The sequence below is a fragment of the Phallusia mammillata genome, chromosome 7, assembly GCF_965637545.1.
Source record: "Phallusia mammillata chromosome 7, kaPhaMamm4.hap1.1, whole genome shotgun sequence".
NCBI classification, from domain to species: Eukaryota; Metazoa; Chordata; class Ascidiacea; order Phlebobranchia; family Ascidiidae; genus Phallusia; species Phallusia mammillata.
Genome location: NC_137258.1, coordinates 10,354,941 through 10,378,890, shown reverse-complemented (window position 1 = coordinate 10,378,890; position 23,950 = coordinate 10,354,941). Strand labels below are relative to the sequence as shown.

At 41.5% G+C, this 23,950-nt stretch overlaps 1 protein-coding gene across 1 annotated transcript in view; it reads left to right on the top strand.

The window, feature by feature from the left end:
* Positions 1–23,765, top strand: part of LOC145237867 (uncharacterized) — a 29,479-nt gene extending 5,714 nt beyond the window's left edge. The window contains exons 9-53 of the mRNA XM_080100856.1: positions 40–138; positions 992–1,045; positions 1,452–1,502; positions 2,535–2,787; positions 3,140–3,360; positions 4,202–4,329; positions 4,617–4,833; positions 4,978–5,212; positions 6,259–6,433; positions 6,532–6,694; positions 7,006–7,106; positions 7,258–7,386; positions 7,546–7,721; positions 7,886–8,004; positions 8,298–8,538; positions 8,799–8,998; positions 9,171–9,388; positions 9,577–9,750; positions 10,022–10,192; positions 10,290–10,394; positions 10,539–10,772; positions 11,911–12,130; positions 12,230–12,438; positions 12,588–12,801; positions 12,918–13,051; positions 13,123–13,230; positions 13,384–13,588; positions 13,785–13,969; positions 14,085–14,244; positions 14,402–14,610; positions 14,844–15,030; positions 15,239–15,463; positions 15,809–15,945; positions 16,219–16,440; positions 16,630–16,854; positions 17,010–17,228; positions 17,303–17,483; positions 17,629–17,853; positions 18,029–18,162; positions 18,548–18,769; positions 18,976–19,194; positions 19,348–22,551; positions 22,666–22,863; positions 22,974–23,096; positions 23,226–23,765. Coding sequence (XP_079956982.1) covers positions 40–138; positions 992–1,045; positions 1,452–1,502; positions 2,535–2,787; positions 3,140–3,360; positions 4,202–4,329; positions 4,617–4,833; positions 4,978–5,212; positions 6,259–6,433; positions 6,532–6,694; positions 7,006–7,106; positions 7,258–7,386; positions 7,546–7,721; positions 7,886–8,004; positions 8,298–8,538; positions 8,799–8,998; positions 9,171–9,388; positions 9,577–9,750; positions 10,022–10,192; positions 10,290–10,394; positions 10,539–10,772; positions 11,911–12,130; positions 12,230–12,438; positions 12,588–12,801; positions 12,918–13,051; positions 13,123–13,230; positions 13,384–13,588; positions 13,785–13,969; positions 14,085–14,244; positions 14,402–14,610; positions 14,844–15,030; positions 15,239–15,463; positions 15,809–15,945; positions 16,219–16,440; positions 16,630–16,854; positions 17,010–17,228; positions 17,303–17,483; positions 17,629–17,853; positions 18,029–18,162; positions 18,548–18,769; positions 18,976–19,194; positions 19,348–22,551; positions 22,666–22,863; positions 22,974–23,096; positions 23,226–23,375 — 10,979 coding nt within the window. The 3' untranslated portion in view covers positions 23,376–23,765. The remainder of the gene's footprint in view (positions 1–39; positions 139–991; positions 1,046–1,451; positions 1,503–2,534; positions 2,788–3,139; positions 3,361–4,201; positions 4,330–4,616; positions 4,834–4,977; positions 5,213–6,258; positions 6,434–6,531; positions 6,695–7,005; positions 7,107–7,257; positions 7,387–7,545; positions 7,722–7,885; positions 8,005–8,297; positions 8,539–8,798; positions 8,999–9,170; positions 9,389–9,576; positions 9,751–10,021; positions 10,193–10,289; positions 10,395–10,538; positions 10,773–11,910; positions 12,131–12,229; positions 12,439–12,587; positions 12,802–12,917; positions 13,052–13,122; positions 13,231–13,383; positions 13,589–13,784; positions 13,970–14,084; positions 14,245–14,401; positions 14,611–14,843; positions 15,031–15,238; positions 15,464–15,808; positions 15,946–16,218; positions 16,441–16,629; positions 16,855–17,009; positions 17,229–17,302; positions 17,484–17,628; positions 17,854–18,028; positions 18,163–18,547; positions 18,770–18,975; positions 19,195–19,347; positions 22,552–22,665; positions 22,864–22,973; positions 23,097–23,225) is intronic.
* Positions 23,766–23,950: the final 185 nt, after the last annotated feature.

The window sequence follows — 23,950 nt, the reverse complement described above, 5'->3', positions numbered from 1 at the left end:
AGTGTTTGAAAAGTATTTTACGTTTTTCGTTCTGTCTAGTTACATGCAACCCAACTTGTGAGAATGGTGGAGCTTGCGTCGGCACCAACACATGTGAATGTACCGAAGGGTTCTCAGGCGCGACTTGCGAAACATCTGGTAAGTAAATTCGCACACTAATAGCAGTAAATAGGATCAATGCAAATTCCCCAAATAAGCAACAAAATTACATACTGTGTTTTAACCGGGTTTTGTTGCAAATATGTAACAGCGGAAGAAGTTGAGGAAAGCGCCTCGGGAGAAGGCAATTCACGTAAGCATGTAGAAACGCTTCCGCTTGGCCCTTATTGCTGGCGCTTTTGTGCCTCACGTCGCGCAGATTTTGCTCAAAAAACCTCAAATATAAACCTCTGAGTTGAAATTAAGATTGACTTGAATTTCACCCAAGTTTTCTACAGTTGGTTGCTCGTCAACCGCTGAATTACCCAGTGACGTTTACCACATATTACATTGCTCAGCACTGACAATATGTTTGGTGTTTGTTGTTACTAAACCAGAGTTGCAAGCGGGCCCGAAATTTGAGCCCGAACCCGGCCCGAACCCGAAAGTATAAGCCCGAAGCCCCGCCCGATCCCGAAACGTTTTTGCAAAGCCCGTTTAGGCCCGAAATTTTGATTGACAGGCCTATCCACGAAAGCCTTGCAACAAAGGATGAGAAAGAAAACAGATGAAGACAACAAACACAATGAACAATAGTAGACAATGGGGTAAACAATACGTTTTAGAGGAGGGTGGGCATTAGGTCAAAGCTAGAGAATTGTTACTTAGCTGAGTGATTTTATTTAAAAAACAGTGGCGGACACGGAACGTTAAGTCAGGCCCGTTTTAAGCCCGTTTTCTCACAAATACCTAAGCCCGAACCCGGCCCGAAAGGCCCGACTTGCAACTCTGTACTCAAGTAACGATTTAGTTTTATGTCCGCCCAAAGTAATGTTTGTACATATAACGGTAGGTGAAGGTGTTGAAGGGTCAGCAATGTTCGAGACCTCTGGGGAAATTCCCATAAGTAAGAGCAATACGTATAGGCTGGCTTCCGATACAGAAAATCTTAAAAAACGAATATTTGCCTAGTTTCAAGATTTTAATGACTAGTTCAGATATTCGATTTTTCGAAACATAATTTCTTCAATAACAATTCCAGTTTGACAATTCCTTTGGATTGGCTTTTAGCCTGCTCATATGTTTCTTTAATTTCTAACGGTCAAACAGTTAATCATTTTAACGCATATTTGGTGACAAATCATTGTCCCTTCTTCCATTAGCACAAGTATAATTTAGCTGGCAAGCAAATTACCCAATGCAGACAGAAAATGCTCAGAAATCATTGATTTTTAGTTTCATTAGAAGCGCTTGATTGGTTAATATTGTTTTCTCCATCTAACTGTACTGACGCATATTTTTTGACTGGATAGGTGAAGAGGTTGAAGGTTCCGTTAGCGAAGCCTCTGGGGAAATCCCCATAAGTAAGAACAAAATGTAGCAGACAAAATCATAACAGAAAAAAACTATATCTGCTTGATTTGCAGATTTGCTGATTACGAGTAATACCAAATGTGTAGTGTGTTTCAATGCTTTTTTGCGTCTTCCGTTTCGAACTCCATAACTGACATATTTTATTGTAAACATGTTTTACTGTTATTACTAGTGATGTACCGAATCGGCTAAATTTCGATTCAGTCGAAACCGAATATTCGGCGGTTTTGCCGAATAAATTCGGCCGAATCAACCGAATCTTTTATGACGTCACGCGAAGTCGTACGCTATGCGTTTAACAATAAAAAATGTTTATCTACCAGACAGCTATAGCGCAGAATAGTTGTGTTTCGTCCTCATTTCAGTTCTGTGGGGTTTAAAATTGCCCCAAGCATGATTGGCAACCTCCCAATGAAATACTTTTGTTGACTACATTGGGAAAAACGACAATGTGTTGAAAAAGATAAAAATTAACGCAATTTTCGTTATGTTTGGGCTTTTGAAAGATTGCGTGGCACCTTAATAAGCAGAGAAGACACGTTTAACGCTTTAAATTTATGTTCGTAAAAGATTCGGTTTCGGCCGAATCGCAACAAATTATTCGGCCGAAACCGAATCTTTGCAAAAATGACTGATTCGGCCGAATAAATTCGGCAAACCGAATATTCGGTACATCTCTAGTTATTACCGCTTTCATTTTTTAGTATGAAATATTGGTTACGTTGTTTAGTTTTGCTAACACGTTTAATCAGCATCTTTTAACATGCTTTCCCACATAAAATGTGACATTTTGAATATTGGCATTATAACGCTTTAACGAGATACGTAATTTTTCACTGAGATATGTAATTTTTTGTCCTACAAAAATCTTTACATGTTGCAGTAAATTGATTTACAGTTCGTACCAGCCAATACCTCTAACCTTTCTAAATGCATGCCTTATTCTCGCCTAGTGATATATTGTCATAATCCTACATCATATGTTCTATAACATACCTAACATCTCCTAATTATATTTTTAGCTCCATCAGTCGAAAAACCATTCTACAGTTCCAATGTGTGTGTTCTGTGGGCCAAGGAACACTTCTACACTTTTGATGGTGCGATGTTCTCATCCAACGGGCGATGTAATTACCAGCTTGTTGCCGATTGTGTGGACAATACCTTCTCCATCAACCTGGCTTACAGTGAAGACGACAAGTCGATTTTGAAAGTTCATGTCGGTGACAACTTGATGCGTCTTACCGACGGAAAAGCTTTCTGGAACGACGACGAGTAAGAACGATTACTTGTTGTTCGTTGTTTTAAATTCAATTTAACGAGTCCAATAGCAAACAGAAACTACGTTTCCCACAGTTTTATTAAAATGTACATCCTTTGTTTAGTGTAAGATAAGGCGAGTTTTATCAACAAATCGTTTTTAAAAGTCTATTGATATCCTAAAATTGTAAATAATATTTGTTTTGGAATCAGCTTACTGGATATTGTTTAAAAAAAGGCAGTTCAATTGCAACAAAAAGTGGCAAACAACAAAAAACTTGAGCAATAAAGTTAATTAAAACGATTGTTGAAAGACTTCTACACCAATACAACACTTATGTTACACATACTCGTGTTTTCCTTACAGGGTCCCAATCCCAACAGTGACATCAGGTTTCCATATTTTCCGTATTCCCAACACCGAGTATATTGTGATTTCGTCACATTCTGGTGACGTCATCAGCTGGGACGGACAGGATAACTACTTCCTGGTTACTTCTAAGACCGCACCATACTCGGGCAACCTTTGTGGTGTATGTGGCAACATGAACGGAGATGCTAAAGACGATATGACACCAAAGGGCGCAAGTGAGTACATGTCGACTTTTCAAGGGATTGTAAACCAGACTTTTTCTTTTAAGATATATAACCGACGCAATGAAAAAAATCTGAATCGTTTTGGTAATGCGTAATCTCATGGTATAGCAATGAAGGTCTATTGAGTTCACCTGCAGCTGAGCTTCTCAACATTTTTAATTAACGATTCATTTTTACGTGATTTGTTCGATAATAAGAAGCTTTTTGCCCCAATAGATAATAATCTGTTGTGTTTCAATATAAAAGTGCGTCCCAACCACTGAATTTTACAAAATTCCTATGGACCTATATGGTTGTATACAACCATAGTTGTGTAGCTACTTCTGAGACGTTCGAATTGCGTATTTAACAATGAAACCAGTGTCCACTGTTGCGCAATAATTCACATTTTCCAAATTTTACCGCGTTAGAAATATGTAAACTTCACACTAATAACTTAACGGTGTCTCGTTATGGATGATGTCACTACAATGACGCTTAATGACGCATGGTGTTGCTTGCGTTAGGGGCGTTAACGTGAAATTTTGGGCGAGCGAGGGTTGCATATCTTTCGTGACCTCTATCGCTTATCGCAACGCTGCCCATGAATTGTGTCAGCGATAATCTTGCTTTGTACAGGTGATAAAATATCTGTAGATCAGGGTTCCTGTCATGAATGCTTCACTGGTAATAAGCATACCTCGAAGTACTGCACGTTTGTGAATGACTGAAAATGAACATTATGACAAAGGGATGTCATACAAAACTGTTTTTAAAGTTACCCGACCATTGCATTGTCACAAAAATACACTTTTTGTCTTTCGAGTCAGATAATAGTACTTTCCATGCTTAGGTGAGTCAACCAACAGTGTGAAGCGGTTCATGGATAGCTGGGCTGTTGCCAGCGGAGACGAAGGAGAGGTTTGCACCACCAGCGAAGCCACCGACTACTGCGGATTCCTCACCACCGAGCAACTTACGGTAAGCTGAAACAAGTTGTCAAATTAATGATTCACTAAATCGAATGCTCCCATGAAAACCACACAACCTTTAATGTTGTGTTTTTTTACCCAAAACACTGCTTTCAACGTATAACTACGGATATTGGTAAATTATTGACATTTCGGCTGTACGGATTACCAAATTTTTATGACAAACAAGTAACATGTTAGTTTAGACTTTTTGAAATACGATTTGACCTCACCTTCAAAATCTTGGATTTTTCCGTGCTTTAACTTATCATGAAATGTGCTTGTTTTACATCAAAGGATGTGACCAACGTATGTAGCGATATTGCCTCTCAAGTTTCCTTTGATACCTGCCAAGTTCCAACGACAGTCCTTGAAGACAGTTGTGTGACAGCCCTTTGCCAGTGTGAATCCGGTGACTACAAAGCTTGTCTGTGTGACGCAGTTTCACAATATGCCAAGCTGTGTATTGCAACTGGGGCCAACCTCACCGAATGGAGAAGCGAAAACTTTTGCGGTATGTTGAAATTTGTCAAATATGATCCTAATTTTCATGACTGACCGCGAAAGTTTAAGAAAAGCAACGTTTGTGTATGAATTTAAACCATGATCACCAGGTCACACTTTTGTGGTGTAACATCAACTGAATAAATGTTTACAGGCAAAACCTGCCCCGGAAACCTTGTGCATAAGGAGTGCGGAACAACTTGTCCATCAACCTGTCACAACAAGAACCAAAATCTTCTGTGCTCATCGCAGTGTGTGGATGGGTGCTTCTGCCCCGAAGGAACTATCCTTGATGGCGAACACTGTGTACCTGAATCCGAATGCTCTTGCACACATCAAGGCGCCACCTTTGCATCTGGAGAAACGAGATCAACTGAATGCGAGGAATGGTAAGATTGGGTTATGTAAAGAGTTATTTTTACCCCGATATCCGAATGTGTTGGCCCAATGCACATATTAAAATTTCTACGATTTGGTTGGACCATATTTAAGCGATTTGTATACAGTGCAAATGTGTTTGAAACGTTTCTCTGGCCTTTTCTGGCATTCGAGTTGGAGAGCAAGCGAAACATACTTAAATGGGTTTGACTTACTTGTCTCGATTTAAGCATCAGCATCGCATTTTTTCAACCTTCAAATAGTTTCAATCGTTCATCACTTTTCTTACAATTACTTCATGCCGATTATTTAAAAACGCAAACACACACATTGTACGTAAAAGCGTAGTGACGAATGGACCAATAAGTATTGTGTGAAGGTGCCTCACTTGTCAGCTATCAGTCATCGCCAGTCTATTTCTCAAGCACGCTAGAGCCATGCAGTTAGAGCGTGATTTTGCCCCCAGCGGAATGCGCGTTCCCAAAGTTTGTGTTCAAACTTGGGATAGACCCAGCACTGACGCTTTACAAATATGAATGTGTGATGGATCTAATATCATTCTTGGGTCATAATTAAAAACCGACCCTAAAGACCGAAAAAAGCTTTCACAGAGCTGGTGAGGTGAAACGCTGTACGCCTTCGGTGTATTTACCCAAGGGTTCTCGGCTATTTTTCTTGGCTGTGCAAATGTCAAGAAAGGCTATTGTTCTTTCCGGTGGGTCTGATGCAAGCACCGTTACTATAGCACTAAACTTACCAGTTTTCTGGTCGTTAAGTCTAGATGAGATATACGTTGGTTCGTCGAGTTTTGTGTGTTTACATGCGTCAGTTCATTCAAAAAAAGTTTTTGTAAGCCCTGATAGTTTGGATTGATATTGACTTTGTTTTCCAAAAAAGACCCTTTTTCGATGAAATATCACTTGTTTTTTTGTATTTGTGTATTTTATTGTTTTGACAGTTTGGAAGACAAAAAACAAAAACAGTAGGCCTATTTACCAACAGAAATTATTCAAATTTGTAAACTTACAAACAGATTAACATATTTGTTGTTCTACAGCTTGTGCGAAGGTGGTTCATGGTCGTGCAGCGCCACCCCGTGTCCAGGCGAGTGCGCCGCAACTGGTGACCCCCATTATCGCACATTTGACGGTCTCTCCTATTCGTTCGCCGGTGACTGCCAGTATGTGCTATCTACTGATGGATGTGACGAAAGTGGCAACTACACATTTGCCGTAAGTTGGGCCTAAGTAAACTATACTGAGATGCCGTTTTTGCAATATCGGCAAAGGTTGTAATTTTTTTTATATATTTTTATATTCGTTTCGCTTAGATTATAACCGAAAACATCAAATGCGGCATCGATGGTGCTGGAACTTGCACAAAATCTGCAACGTTAAGGATCAAAAATGATTTGGCGACCACAGATTACAAACTGAAGCACGGCGGCATCGTATCTGTCGGCGGGTCGGATGTGTCTCTTCCATACAGTCACGGTATGAACTGAATGAACCCTGAATAATGATATATTAAGACTCAATTGTTTTTCAGAACCTAATGACTTGTGATTTTTTCTTTTAAAAGTTTTTTATTTTTTCATAAATATTCTGCTCACTCTTCTGAGAGGTGGCAAAGAAATACGTGATATTCCAACTTAAACCACGGTTTAAAATAGAGCGCGCACCACACAAGTTTGGAGTTAGTCACCTGGCAAATTACCCCACAAAATACGCATTACCAGCTTAAGTGGAATTCACATGGCAATTCGACGCGCCTTGGCGTGAATCTCACATTTACTGTTTCTTAGGAACGGTTGTAATTCGTGCGCTTTCTTCCCTCATGATTCAACTAAAGACTTCGAACGGCATCACAATTGAGTGGGACGGAAAAATGCGTCTTTACGTGAAGGTATTTGAATTGAAATCTTTTGTTGACAGATTCTCCTAAACCTCAAGATATCTTATTAGTGCGTTAACTTTTAGTGATTCGATATAAGTTATTTCGTAATCCCGTTTGCTGCTCAACTTGAAAATATTTCACATTGTTTTCTGTCATTAAGCTTGATCCAATTTGGAAGAGCAGTGTTTGTGGTATGTGTGGTGATTTCAACTCGAAATCTACAGACGATTTGCGAACCCCACAAGGCTTGGTCGAATCAAACGTTGGAAGTTTCGGTAACGCATGGAAGGTAAAGAAAAGACTCATTAACTTGAAACTAAGCTTACATGTACAGCATTAAACCATCGTAACACAGACTATACTCTGATTTGCATTTTTGATACATTTAAAACATTTTTATCGTGTAAAGTAAAAGTGATTAGCTACAATAACTTATATTTAATCACAGGTCAACGCTGAATGTGCAGATGTAGATTGCAGCCGTCAACCGATCCTGCCCGAGAGTTGTATGGTAAACCAACACAAGCAGAACTACGCCAACTCCGTGTGTGATGTAGTGCGTGGTGATCTTTTCAAAGCTTGTCATCCGTTTGTCGATTGGGGCGCATACTTCTACAACTGCAGGTAATTAAAAATTAGTTTTATAGGTTTTTCTGAACCTGCATCCATTGAGGCTTTTTAGTCTTCATCCACCAAGCAACGGACTGGGTGATTCCAGCTTTAAGTTTCAATTACGAGCGTTAGTTTTGGATAAAAAAATAATTTGATATTTTGATTTTATTGTACAGAAACGATGTTTGTGAATGTGGAGAAGGAATGGAATGCATGTGTGAAGCTTTGGCTGACTATGCCCGACAGTGCTCATCCAAGGGTGTAATAGTACAGTGGAGAAACACATCTACTTGTCGTAAGCATGTTGCTTTCTTGAGTTTCGAGTTAAAAAATGTTTGAGGAAAATTGTAACAAAAGGGTTATTTTTAATGTGCCCCCCAACTGAATAAAAAACACCAATCAGCTCAACTTTTCAAAAACCAAGTAACACTTAACGATAATTCATAATCGAAGTTATATACGAAGTTATATGGTTAATTGGAGCACAATTCGTTATTATACTTGGAAACTATTTACCTACAACCGATTCAAACCTGAACGACAAACAACCAGTTGTTGCCAAATCACTCAATCAAAATTAATTTTAAGCTATCGAGTGCGGTGAGGGCAAAGAGTACAAAGAATGCGGAGGATATTGCGCGACCACTTGCCGTTCCATCGGTGATCCATTCGAAACGTGTGACCAGTTTTGCCATCCCGGATGTTACTGCGAAGATGGATTCTATCTCAGCGACGAAGGAAGTTGCGTCGAGGTTGAAGATTGTAGTTGTTTCTATGACGGCGAATCTTACCCAGCTGGCACAGTTCTTGATTCTTCCATTCAAACTTGGTAGGTATACACATGCGTGGTAATTTAAACCTGAAAATTGCAAGCTGTGCCGAGACAAACAAAAATACCCCATTAAGATAGGGTAAATTACCAAGTTTTTTGTGTCTCCCATAATGTTGCATTTAGCTTGAGACGTGCCGCCGATTTTTTTATGATTCGTTAGTTGGAGTGAGAACAAGGGGAAAAAATATCGAAAACAAATACATTGGTATATACATAAGTTATAAAACATTGAATCTATTTTTCACGTTTGATTTCAGTACCTGCACCAACGGGTTAATGTATTGTGAGACGAAAGAAACCGGATCTGGCCAATGTGACCCCCAATTGGTTTACGCTGATTGTGCCGTGGAAGGAACCAAGGGTGTTGCCTGTCTTGCAACTTGTCAAACAAAACAAGCTTTCTGCAGTTCTGATACTTGCGTATCAGGATGCAAATGCCCCGAAGGCAAAATACTGGGTGAATATATTATTATCTATTTTGCAGTGAACCGTTCAAACACTTTCGTAGCATTTCCTTGCCTGAGCCTTTGAGTAATTCAAATGTAGTCAGTTCGGCCCCAATGGTCTTATACTGGCCTTGAGTGTAAAATTGCCTAACTTGCAGTTAAAAAAACGATGCTGTATTACAGACGAGGACATGAAGACATGTGTGGAACCCCTCCAATGCTCATGTAGATACAACGGCAAAGTCCTCAGCCCAGGCGCGGTCATTGAGTCGGATGGTTGCAACACTTGTGTTTGTACGGGCGGAGCCTGGAGTTGTACGGAGAAGGCTTGTCCTGCCGAATGTTCGGCTGTGGGTGATCCCCATTACACGACCTTTGATGGTTTGGAATACACTTTCCAGGCAAGTTCAAACTTTTATCTTCAAAATTGCTGCTTGTTTTCTGAAGTACAGAAATAACACTGAAACCCATGTTGTAAAATCACCACTTTAGTTTCACGAGTATCTTATTGTTGTAGTTTCTAAAAAAACACGATGTATGTGAATTGTGAACATTTGGTTAAATTAGAACCATTTTTTTGCATTTATAGGGCGACTGCGAATACACTCTTGTTGAAAATGGATGTGGCGACTCGAACACAGGAACGTTCCGTATCATCGTTGAGAACATTCCATGCGGAAGCGGCAAAGTGACTTGCACTAAAGCTGTCACCTTCTATTTCTACGACACCATGATTCTGATGACCAAAGGAGAAGACGAACCGGTAAATGTTAACTCGAACGTTGATTTAGACACAACGCTGACAAAACGCTTATTTTTTTAGACTTAAACACTTGCAACATGAAACAAACAAGGCAAAATACTTGTAAAAATGTAACGTTTCGAAAATCCTTATGTTTTCAAACCAAAATGTTTGTTTACAAATATATTGGCTTGTCCTATTTTATGTCATAACCTTTACAACTGTGAATCGTGTACCTAAATACTGGTTTGATAGTATTATACGGCATGTATTAACGTGTTGTGTTACGTAGGTTATATCAGTATCAAGTTTCGATTCTGGACCCGCCACACCAGATGGCGTGACGTATCAGATCAGGAAAGGAAGTATTTATCACATTATTGAAACATCTGACGGAATTGATATCCGATGGAACGCAGAGAACGCAGTAAAAGTCCGACTTCAACCAAAACACATGTCACAGGTAAGATTTTCGTAACATATAACGTTTACAGAATTTATGGGATTTAATTTTTAAAGTTTTAAAGCATGATTTTGTCATGTCTGTACTTGTAACATAGGTTTGTGGTCTTTGCGGTGATTTCAACGGCGATGCCAGCAACGATTTTACTCTAAGAGCAGGAGACGTAGCTGCTGATCCCAACGAGTTCGGAAACGACTGGAGGGTGAGACACTCTTTGTTTATACTGTGTTAAAGAGTCTTACTAACTTACAGTGTCAACCTCTCCATGCCTCGGACGATTACCTTCAAAGACGTTAAAGCCCACGCCAACTTTAACTATATGCTACATTTTGTTCCCTAATTGTAGATCATGGACACTTGCCCCGAAGCACCACCTCCCCAGTACCCGTGTACTGCGAACCCTAACAGGGAACCATGGGCGGAAAAGAAGTGCAACATCATCAACAGTGACGCATTCATGCAATGCCATAACAAGGTCAACCCCAACACCTACTACGAAAGATGTTTGTACGACACCTGTGGATGCGACAACGGCGGTGACTGTGAATGTTTCTGCACTGCTGTGGCCGAGTACGCCCAGGTAAAAACGAAAATGCTGATATTTCCGTAATGTATGCAGCTTCCATTACAATACATTTTCTCTACTTGCTTTAAACCAGTGGTTCTTAACCTTTTTATAACGGCCGAACCCCTACGAAATTCTTCAGCCTTTGGTCGAACCCCAAGTTCCATCCTAGGTTTTTAACCCATTTTGTTTGGTGGGTCATAATTAGTTTTTGTTTAAACGTAGTGGCAACAGTTACTGTTTGTCATTTTGTTAAATTCTGATATCATAATACAAGCAACTTGTTTCAGGATTGCTTCAATTCCGGCAATTTATAGTTTTTACCAAAACGAAGCAATGTATTTTTAGCATCTGTACACTAACATGAAAAAGATGAAGTATAAGTTTTTGCTGCCAACAAAATTTCGTTGTTTTTCTGCTTCCGAACAACGCGAACAATGCTCTTTGTTACGTCAAAAAAAGAAAAGAAAACGGTTGCACAACCATTTTGCTAGGACGGCCGCGTCGCAGATTCTTATTTTACCAACGGCCGCCATTTACCTGCTTATATTTGGTTTAAAATACTTGGTTTATATCATGTATTTACCATCTAAATGCGCCCCAAAAGCCCAGATTAATTTCTAGCTCGGTGCATAGATTTGAGCTGCACAGCGAGGAGATCAGTCTTAACTATATTGTGATGCTTGTGGTACCTGTTTTGTTCGCATTGTTGGCACACAATAGGCGTACAAAAAGTCTGACACATATGGTTATTAGGCTGGTAATACTCTTTTTAGTTCCACAAAAACTGTTTAGAGCAGTTTAAAACACCCCTGCCTAAGTTTAACCTTCCAGTGTTTTGATATTGGGCAAATACAAATTGCCGTTTTTAGCGACTATAGACCCTAAAGTGTGACAAAAACGAGTATTTGTATTGTACTTCAAAAAGACCTTCGTCGAACCCCTGATTCGGCGTTGCCGAACCCCTGGGGTTCGATCGAACACCGGTTAAGAACCACTGCTTTAAACCACCCAAAACATTCTTTAATCGTTTCGAAATTAGCTATGAGCAACCAGCATGTAGTCCGTTTTTGAAAAAAATGTTTAGTCAAAATACTTAAAAGATTTAGCCCAATGACAAATTATCACTTATCAAACTCTGTCAACTGTTCAGGCTTGTGCTGAGGCAGGAGTATGTGTGACATGGCGAAGCAACGACGTTTGTCCGATCATGTGCGAGGCTTACAACCCCGGTTATGGAACCGGATCCAACGAAACTTGCGAGTGGAAGTATGATCCTTGTGGCAATCCATGCCCGCCCACTTGCGACAACAGAAATCCAACTGACTGCGCGTGGAAACAACTTGAAGGATGCTACGTTACATGCAAAGAAGGTTATTAAATAAATTGTTTAGTGCATAAAAATAAGTTTAGACGTGTATCATGTAGGGTTTCTTGGTTGGTGCGATATATGTAATCCATTTTTTTTCTAGACGAGGTATGGGATGATGTCAACATGAAGTGCATCCCGGAGAGCTCGTGTCCTCCACCTCCAACTACCACCACAACAAAAGCAACCACAACAACCACCGTTACCACGACAACTCCTGAACCTACTACGACTCCAACACCCACTGTACCGCGCGTCGACACGACCACCCCCACACCGAAACCAAAACCTTGCAACTGCATCGACAGCCAGGTGACCAGCTTGTAATAGCCTTGGTTTGAGCAAAAGAAAACCACGGGAACAAATAAACGTTAGAGCTTTTAACCCCAACCAGGGTGTGGTAAAAACAGAGTAGACACGACAAGCCCTTTACAGTACATGTCGTACTCAACCTTTTTCAGGGCATTGCTCATCTGCCTGGTGAAACCTGGCCGCTAAGGGGCGATGAAGAGCTGTGTGTCGATTTGACGTGTGTAGAACTGGAACCTGGTGTGTGCACCACCACGACAAATGACAAGACTGTGGTTTGTTCAGCAGCTAACAAGCCGGTCTGTCAAAACGGATTCCCTGCCGTGGCTGTTCAAGACGGATGCGAGTGCCGCTGGGAGTGCCAATGTGAGTTTACTATAAACTAGTTTATCTCTGAGAGGACGCAAGGAGTGTCATACATTTTACATCCTTTTCGTTACAAAACAAGACAGATGGGTGTGACAAGAACTGTTTGTATTCAGGTTACTGCTTCGGTCAGGGCGATCCCCACTTTTTCTCGTTCGACGGTTACTACTTCCCCTTCCAGGGTGAATGTACTTTCGTGCTGTCACGTGACATCAACGAACACCGCAGTAATCACCCACATGAATATGAGGTGAGTTATCAATAGCCGCATTATGTTATTTGCTAGTTCTAATCAGAAGTTAAACCAACCATTTGCTGCAGATTTGGATGGACAATGTACCATGCGAAGATGCCCCTGACACGACTTGCACAAGAAAAATGACTGTCCGATACGATGGAACGAGCGTCGTCCTGTACCAGAATTACACAGTAAGGCGACTTCAAAGCTTGCAGTCATCGAATGTAATTTAACTAGAATCTGCTGGTAAACCAAAAGTTTTAGTCTGGATATAGCAACTGTTCTGCCGCAATTCTTGTTTACATCATAGACTTTTACCCTAATTGGATTTTTATCATTCGTAGTACACTGTAAACGGTGGCAACCTGCAACAAAAATCGTCTCTTCCTGCTGAGTTTGGTGGCATTAAAGTCGAAATGAGGGGTATCAGTCTCTTCTACCTCACAATTCCGGATCTCGAGCTCACTCTGACCTACACTGGAGTCGACTACAGTTGGAGTTTGATCGTCCCGTATTCCTACTACTTCAATCGCACGGAGGGTCTTTGTGGTAAGTTACGCGTTTAGTTTCTTGTGCAAACACTCTTGTGCAGAATCTACAATCGTAAACAACCTACTAACGATAAAACATTTTGGCTGTCGCCGCAAATCTGTTTTAGGTTCTATAAAGGACAGAAGGATTTTCTTTTTGCCGTAAACGTACTCTTCGCCACAACGTTTTTGACCTGAAACATAATTTTCAATAGGTGTATGCAACAACGATCAGTCGGATGATTTGACAAACCGTGTTGGAGAGATTGTAGATGACGTTGAAGATTTTGGCAGAAGTTGGCTTGTTTTCAACGAATCCAAACGTTGCTTCAATAATAACGGAACGATATGTCAACCACCAGCAACAGAGTGTGAAATTATTCTGTCAGACTTATTTAAGGTATCAAAAATGAGACGGTATACCATATCACATAAATATATGTTTTTGTTTGCAATTATTTACAAACCGTTTGCAATGTTTGATAACGTACCGTTACCTTGTTTTTGTTTTATAGGATTGTCACGCGGTTTTGGACCCACAAAGATTCTATGAAATCTGCAGGTATGACACGGCACAGTGCGGCAACTATACCTACTGCGAGGCGATGTTTGGTTACGCTCGCGCTTGCCAACACGAAGGAGTGTGCGTGGACTGGAGAACTGATGATATTTGTCGTAAGTATTCTGCCTTAACTGCTTTGCAAGCACTCCATCCGCAACACGATATGTTTGCTTCTAAAATCGTTTCTTCTCAAACAACTCTAAAATTGTAAAAATGCTTAAGGCTAGGTAACACTAACATCCACCTGGGAACATATATATTGTTTGGCAGCTATCCAATGTCCCGGCGACCGCATCTACCAGCCATGCATGCCGAATTGCGAACAAACCTGTCCAGATTTCATTTCTGGAGTCCCGTGCCAGCAAGAGGAGGTTATCGAAGGGTGCTTCTGCCCTCCTAACACCGTTCATGTAAATGGACACTGCACTGACACTTCATTTTGCACCGACTGCACCGATGTTGACGGCAATATATACCAGGTATGGCATATACAGCTAACCACAGACATACAAAAAACGAGTCGAAAAGGAGGCGCGTGCTGTAAATGTTTGTTTTGTGAAAAATATGACTGTGTTCAATAACGAAAGTAATTTGAAATCCCATGACTGCCAATAGCAGGTTTGTAAGAACACATTTGTGCAAAACTAACAGTAGGCCTGTGCTTGCCCAAAATTGGTGTTTGTTTAATAAACTTTTAAACTTTGCGTTGTAGTACGGAGATAGCTGGGTTCCAGAGGGTGAATCTTGCACCATCTGCTCGTGTATGGAAAACCAGACCATTTCTTGTACATCCAAATTTTGTCCCAATGGATGGACAGAAGAGATTCCCGATTGTGGTCCGTGCCAAGTGGCAGAACCAATTCGCGGTTTTGACCCATGCTGTCCCGAGTATCAATGCGGTAAGTCAATGTCAGGTCATTTTTTGCAAATAAAAAAATAATTCGTAGGCCTACTATATGTCCTTACATTTTTTCCGCATGCGAAATTCTTAGTTAGCATGTATATGTTTCAATAAAAGAAATGAAATTAACATTAAACTGCAACACACAATCACAAACATTATATCTTGTATACTTAATTTATTTAACGTTAAATGATTACATTTAGTGTGCAACTACGATTTGGGGAGTGGAAGTGAAAGCTGCCCAGCTTCTCCAGTCCCTCTTTGCTTCCCCGGCTACGTCGTGGTGCAAACCAACCCCGGTGAATGCATTCCCGAGTTCGATTGCCAATGCAACACAACACGGAGCCCTTGCCTACCCCCTCTAACATGTTCACCACTTGAACATGTCGTGACTACACCAGGAGATTGTTGCCCAATTCAAGAATGCCGTAAGTTATTGCACTGGACATTCATTTTCACTACAACCGTCCAGTAGGCCTATACCACTAAACATGTGGAACTTATTGTGTTAAACGATAACAATACGTTTACATATCGATGAGACTGAGAATTACAGTTTGCTTAAATCTCGATCCAGATGTTAACGTTACATTCTATGCCTAAATTGAACATAATTGTCGAACCAATATTTTTAAATAATAAAATGGGATGAGGATTCTCATCCCTTTGATACATAACACTATATTTATAATTTCGACAACGAAAAACTCTAAATCGTAAAGTGTGATAATGATGCCTTCTTGTTCACATTGTTTGTTTTTGGTTGCTTTTAGAATGTAAGAAGTGTGTGGAGGATTTCACAACATGTGGCGAATGCCAGAACAAGATTATCCACTACGACCCTTGTGGCTGTGTGAGCTACTCGTGCGAGAACAAAGGAGTTTGCAGAAACAACGGAACAGAATATTTGGTAAATTAAATAAATTACATGTATTTGTAGGGCATTGAGTTAGTTATCAAGGGGCGTGTTCAGGCTAGAATCAATTCGTTTTAAACCTTTTTTTTGAAAGGCACGAAGTAACGATTTTGATTAGGCTATATTTAATTAGTCGCATGGGTAAAAGTTTTGTTGCGGTACATTACCAAATGTAGTTTGGAAAAAAAAAGTCAAACTCAGAATTGACCGTCGAGGGAAAAAATAGTGAAAAATACAAAAATAAATAAATGCATTTTTCTTTTTTAGCCTGGAAGCTCTTGGCATCCAGATGAGTGTACAACATGTACATGTGAAACCTCAGAACCTGATAGTAGAGGGTGTTTGGCAACAGGCTGCCTCCTATTGAGCTGCAACAGTTTCTGTCCGCCATGCTCGGAATACCAAACTGTTGCCGGTCAATGTTGTGGTACCTGCGTACAAACCGGATGTTCTGATACCGACGAAGACGGAAACTCAATTTGCAGACCGGTTAGTGTGTTGATGACAACTTTTTTTCATTCGATGGTTCAAACCTATGTGTATAATTAAATTTACTTTATTGAAAAGAAACACTCCTAAAAATTTAACTTTTAACGGCCACAGGGCAATTTGTTAAAATTGCTGTTGTTGATAAAAAAAAATACAACCTTTTAATTGAAGTCGATCTTTTATATACAGCTTGATGATGAGTGGCAAGACCTTGACAGCTGTACAGCATATAAATGCTCTATGGGCGGCAATGGTGTGACAAGCATCGTTACTGGCGAAATTATTTGCGCAGTACCTGAGGTTATTACTTGCCCCACTTGCTACGTCATTCGTCAACATATCAAGAACTGTTGCCCCGTGTTCGGATGCGTACCGGATGATGTTTGCTGTTTGGATGGATCCGCCATCAAACTAGTACGTTTTTGTTTCACTGTTGTTTTAAACTTGAATGTTACCCAAAATAGCTTTGATTATAATTATTTCAAACATGCCGTTATAAAAACAATTAGTTTTTTATCGTTATGTTGTGAAACGATGCTGGTTTAAATATCTGACAAATGTTATTGTAGCCTGGAGAGACCTGGCAGGAGCCATGCACCGATTGTCAATGTGGCCAGGAGGTCAACCACACCTCGGGTTTCCACAAGGTTGAATGCAATCCAACCCCATGCCCCGCTTTTGACGAGGCGACTTGTCGGAACAACGGTGGCAATGTTGTGCCCACCAATGACGGGTGCTGCATGAAGTGCGACGAACGATGTGTGGATCACAACAACAATACTCACCTGGTGAGTACATTGTTATCGCCATATGTGTTTTCATGTATGTTCCACATGTTAAAGCATTCTCTTATGTTACATAGTTGGGCGAAACCTGGCAACCGGATAATTGCACGATATGCAGTTGCGCTGCTGGATATGAGGTAGTGTGTAACGACAAGACCTGTCCACCGGGTTTCAAGGCCACTGTTCCGTCATGTGGTGTTTGCGAAGTTCCTCTTCGTCGTCTTACCACCGACCCATGTTGTCCGCAATATGACTGCAGTAAGTCTGCCCCTTTTTCGCAATCTTTTGCTTAATACGAAATTTTACCTTCACGTTTGAAGAGTTAAAATATACTATGTTATCTGACTGTGTTGCATAGCGACCGATCCGTGTGATAAACTCTTCAAAAATGTTTCTTTCAAAGCTTGCAACTATCCTCTGGGACAAGGAAGCGAAAGCTGCCCGGCAGTTTCTGTCCCCAAGTGCCCACCAGGATACGTTGCCATCCAGACGAACGAGGGAGAGTGCATTCCAACCTACGAATGTGTTTGCAACAAATCAAGAAACCCATGCCCCCTTGCACCGGAATGCGGTGACCTTTATGACCTTGTTACCACACACACGGAATGCTGCCCATTGTACAGTTGTGGTATGTAATAACAAATATTATTTTTTAAGAGGATTATCCACTGCTGTAATGATAAAGTCGGGATGATTATTTTTTAAAAAAAAAACGGGATGAAATTTCTGCTTTAACAAAATCTCGTTTTTTCTAGACACAAACATTTTTGTCGTTAGGAAATATAACCATGTGTTTTATTTAGAACCCAAACCTTGTCCGGAAGACGTGGTGTGCTCGCAATGTGAAGCTACATCGGTCGAAGTTGATGAGAGGGGATGCAGAATTATTTCTTGCCAGTCACTGAACACATGTCTCTACAATGGAACATTACATAACGTTAGTCAGATAGATTACCCGTTAGTTAAACTTTAGCACAAAAAATATTCTGGTGTAAAACACTAGGAGTCGAGGTCCCGATCTAAAGAATTTTTTACCGAGTCACACAAAAAATGCAGTATGTAGGCATGTAACGTAATTGATTACTACACCTGATGCTTTTAACTAAACCTGATCGTTATGGTGACTAATAATTTGTTTAAACAATATGGGTTTATGGAACGTTAGCTTTTCTAAGATGGAACTAATAAGACGGATGCACAAAATGATAAATGTACGTCGGGTCAAAATAGTGGTTTGAATAAAACCGTCAATTAACCAATTATACCAGTTCGACTTTTCCAGACTCCTAAATGAAAATCTGAAACAACATGTTTTTTTATAGTCTGGCGACGAATGGAATCCCGACCCTTGTACTCACTGCTCTTGCTCCGGAAAGCCGGATGAGAAGACATCATGCTTGGAAACATCCTGTTCGGTGGCAAGCTGCGACACCAGATGTCCACCCTGTCATGATTACGTGACACCGGTTGGTCAATGTTGTGGCCAGTGCGTGGCAAACGGTTGTGCTGTTACACACACCGATGGAAGTCTTGAATGCAAAAACGTAAGTCGCTTATTCCAGTATTATCACTATAAACCAGCACATTTACAATGCTTTTTTTATTCTTGGTATATGTTTGCTGCATTCTTATAGCCTGTACTTAATGGCGCAAAAACAAGTTTGCTTTTGTTTCCAAGTGAAAAAAATTCGTTGCGTTGACATGCCTGTTTACGGTTTTTCAGCAACAATTTTATTTTACTTTTAACCAGGTTGGTGAGATGTGGGGTTACACCAGCAACTGCTCCGCTTATATCTGTGGCCCAGATCAAGGCACGCTCGTAATTATAGACCAGCCTTACGTTTGCCCGCCACCGAACATGCCAACCTGCTCCTCATGCTTTGTACTTGAAACCTACGAGGAAGATTGCTGCACCAAATACCGCTGTGTGCCAGACAACGTGTGTTGTGGAGACGGAATGGCTAAACCGGTACAAAATATAAATTTATCGAATACTTGAAATGTTTGGAAATACCGAGGATGGCGTGCGTAACTTTGTTGCAATAAGCCTTGTTTTTTGTTGGCCTGAGCAAATTGAATTTGAATTAATGCTACGTGTGTTCATTGCGATTTTGTGTTACAGCCTGGAGCCAGTTGGGCTCCCGATAAGTGTAACACTTGTGGTTGCACAAACAACATGAACGTCACTTCTGGATTCTTCGAAGAGGCTTGCTACCCTAACCCGTGCCCCTCATTTGACCAGGACGCATGCGAATCAACAGGTGGCTCAGTGGAACCCACCGAGGATGGGTGTTGCTTGAAGTGCGTACACGAGGAATGCTTCACATGTGGACGACGAATCAGCACCAACGCCGAATATATGGTCATAGACGGTTGCGCATCGACAGAACCAGTTGTCATGTCATATTGTGACGGATTTTGTCGTGGACAATTCTACTGGTCCGAATATGGATCAGAGAGTCAGTGTTCATGCTGTCAACCTACATCTACCGTCAACAAAGTAGTTGCTTTGAAATGCAAGAACGGCACACAAGTTTCATATTCCTACAACGATGTTGCATCGTGTGATTGTACCTCCTCTTGTTCTCCAACTGAAATTCCCCCTGTTGTAACAACTCCTCCACAAGCCCCTGTAACAACAACAAAACCAGTTACTAAACCGACGCCTACAACGCTACCAGTCGAAACAACTCCTGAAGAATCTGGTTCAGGTGAGACCACAACTGTTGCCGTAACTGTTCCCAATGCACCAACCACCACAACCCAGAAAGTGACAAAACCAACACCGCCAGTTGAAACAACCCCTGAAGAATCTGGTTCTGGTGAAACCACAACTGTGATCGTCACTGTTCCCAACGCACCAACCACCACAACACAGAAGGTGACAAAACCAACACCACCAGTTGAAACAACCCCTGAAGAATCTGGCTCTGGTGAAACCACAACTGTGATCGTCACTGTTCCCAACGCACCAACCACCACAACACAGAAAGTAACAAAACCAACACCACCAGTTGAAACAACCCCTGAAGAATCTGGCTCTGGTGAAACCACAACTGTGATCGTCACTGTTCCCAACGCACCAACCACCACAACCCAGAAGGTGACGAAACCAACCCCATCAGTTGAAACCACTACAGAGGAATCTGGTTCTGGTGAGACCACAACTATTGCCGTCACTGTTCCCAACGCACCAACCACCACAACCCAGAAGGTGACGAAACCAACCCCATCAGTTGAAACCACTACAGAGGAATCTGGTTCGGGTGAGACCACAACTATCGCTGTCACTGTCCCCAACGCACCAACCACCACAACCCAGAAGGTGACAAAACCAACTCCATCAGTTGAAACCACTACAGAGGAATCTGGTTCGGGTGAAACCACAACTATTGTCGTCACTGTCCCCAACGCACCAACCACCACAACCCAGAAGGTGACGAAACCAACTCCACCAGTCGAAACCACCACAGAGGAATCTGGTTCTGGTGAGACCACAACTATTGCCGTCACTGTACCAAACGCACCAACCACTACAACCCAGAAGGTGACGAAACCAACTCCACCAGTCGAAACCACCACAGAGGAATCTGGTTCTGGTGAGACCACAACTATTGCCGTCACTGTCCCCAACGCACCAACCACCACAACCCAGAAGGTGACGAAACCAACTCCACCAGTCGAAACCACCACAGAGGAATCTGGTTCTGGTGAAACCACAACTATTTCCGTCACTGTTCCCAACGCACCAACCACCACAACCCAGAAGGTGACGAAACCAACTCCACCAGTCGAAACCACCACAGAGGAATCTGGTTCTGGTGAGACCACAACTATTGCCGTCACTGTACCAAACGCACCAACCACTACAACCCAGAAGGTGACGAAACCAACTCCACCAGCCGAAACCACTACGGAGGAATCTGGTTCTGGTGAGACCACAACTATTGCCGTCACTGTACCAAACGCACCAACCACTACAACCCAGAAGGTGACAAAACCAACTCCACCAGCCGAAACCACTACAGAGGAATCTGGTTCTGGTGAGTCCACAACTATTGCCGTCACTGTACCAAACGCACCAACCACTACAACCCAGAAGGTGACGAAACCAACTCCATCAGTTGAAACCACTACAGAGGAATCTGGTTCTGGTGAGACCACAACTATTGCCGTCACTGTCCCCAACGCACCAACCACCACAACCCAGAAGGTGACGAAACCAACTCCACCAGTCGAAACCACCACAGAGGAATCTGGTTCTGGTGAGACCACAACTATTGCCGTCACTGTCCCCAACGCACCAACCACCACAACCCAGAAGGTGACGAAACCAACTCCACCAGTCGAAACCACCACAGAGGAATCTGGTTCTGGTGAGACCACAACTATTGCCGTCACTGTACCCAACGCACCAACCACTACAACCCAGAAGGTGACAAAACCAACTCCACCTCCGACAACAACACCTGCTACTACTACCACGTTAGCCACAACGACAACTCCTGCCACCACCACCACTGTTGCGACAACGACAACTCCTGTTACCACTACTACTGTTGCGACAACTACAACCGAAGCGTGTTACTGGACTGATTGGATTAACTCCGACCGTCCAAAGTTGCCTCAACGTGATGACAACGAAACATACGCGCACATTATCTCAACTGGCAATGAAATTTGTCAAGCGCCTGTCGAAATCGAATGCAAGCCAGTGGACGGTACTGTTGACGATTTTGCCTCTTACCAGCAATGGCAAGTGGTTTCTTGCGACTTGAATTCTGGTTTGGCGTGCTTGGGTGATGACCAAACTGTACACCCGATATGTGAGGATTATGAAATCCGTGTAATGTGCTGCCCAAATGCCGGTGGCGGATCTCAATCTCAATCACAAAGCCAAAGTCAGGGAGAGATTGCTTCAATTCAAGATCAAGTTCAAGATATAATTGACGGCCTTGTTAACGGTGAAGAAAATACGGGTACCGGTACTGGTACAGGATCTTCTACGGGCAATGGTCAATCCCAAAGTCAAAGTCAACACCAATCTCAATCTCAAACCGGATCTTCACAGTCACAAAGCCAATCCCAACAGCAGACACAAAGTCAATCCCATCAGAGCCAGTCCCAACACCAAATACAAACCGATGGTGCTTTAGAGATGCTTAACGACGCCAACCAAATGCAAGATGTGTTGGACGGAGATATCAAGACCCTCATGGACGAGATTAACGCTGGAGGCTGGAACACTGGAAGCGTTGAGCATCAGAAACAAATTCAACAGCAAATACAAGGCGAAATTGATGGCCTTAATAAAGAAGCAGAAATGGTATGAGTCTTTCTTAAGCAAGCAATCATTAGAATAAGTTTTAATATACTGATCTCTATGTTTGAAAGATAATACGTAATTATGTTTTTCACATGTGTGATAATCTTATTTTAGCAATCTGAACTCCAACAAAAGGCGCAGCAAGAAGTTCAAAGTCAACTTAGACAAGTGATTAGCAACTTACAGTCGTCATCCAGGGAGACTGGAGTGCCTGCAGAGTTGCAAGAAAAGACCCGTACTGCTATTGATGAACTCAGCAAAGCAAAAGCGGAGGACGTTAGTGAGAGCAAGGAACTGAACTCGGGCATCCAGGTAAAAAAATGTAAAATACTCACTGATTTGAACAATATTGTAACTAAAAACTTTCTTGCTGTGTACATAGGCCTAATACGAACTGCGGGTAAACAAATACGATTTTTTAGGACGCGATTAATGAAATGATTCAGAGTGAAGCGCATAGCCAAGGTGAATTGGAAAGCTTGATGCACAAAACTCTCAACGACCTAAACATCCTTGAAGATAACCACAACCAAATGTTGCATCAAGTATGTCAACTTCAAATTGTAATCTAATTGCACCACTTTTTGAATTTCATAGATCTTTAACAAATTTGCAAATAAAAAAGTTTTTAATCAAACAAAATTAACAATTCTGACTGTATTTTTCTTTTTCAGGAACAGCAACAGCTGCATCAAATACAAACTTTAGCAGAAAGTGACGAACAACTTGCACAAATGGTCGGTGAGCATGTACAATCTCAGTCGCAAGAATCAAAACGCTCAGACGACGACCTGGAAGATGAAATCAAGAGTCTGCTTTCTTAATTTGAACCGCATCCCATCAACATAGCTTTTTGCACAATCGAAAGTCTATATATTTAGTTGTACGATGTACCTTGTTTTGTTGGCTTTACGTCGCGCGTAGTTCCACCTGTTTTCGAATAAGATTTATTTTGATGTTAAAAAGTAAACTGCGTTCTGCCTAACTATGTGTATACACAGTTTTTGCGACGGTCTTTTCTATTTCCCACTAATCTGTTAATGTTGTTATCGTTCTTTTCAACTTACAATGACATGACGAATTTGCACTTTCGTATCACGCCGGCCTTTGCTGGCGGAAACACTGTAGTTCGCTAAATAGCCCTATGTGATTAGCGTGTAATTTTGCGCTTCAACTAATCATCCTATCTAATTGAAATACATTGGCAATCGATAGCCTGGGTCGTCTTTTTATTGAAAGTCATGAAAGTCATTGCAAATATTCCAGCCTTCCTTACACTTGAAGCCAGTGGTGGGATTCAGACGGTTCGCACCGGTTCTATAGAACCGTCTCACGAAATTTTATGAGATCCGCGAACCTGGAAAATCTCATCTCACCACTGCTTGAAGCGTGTTAAAAA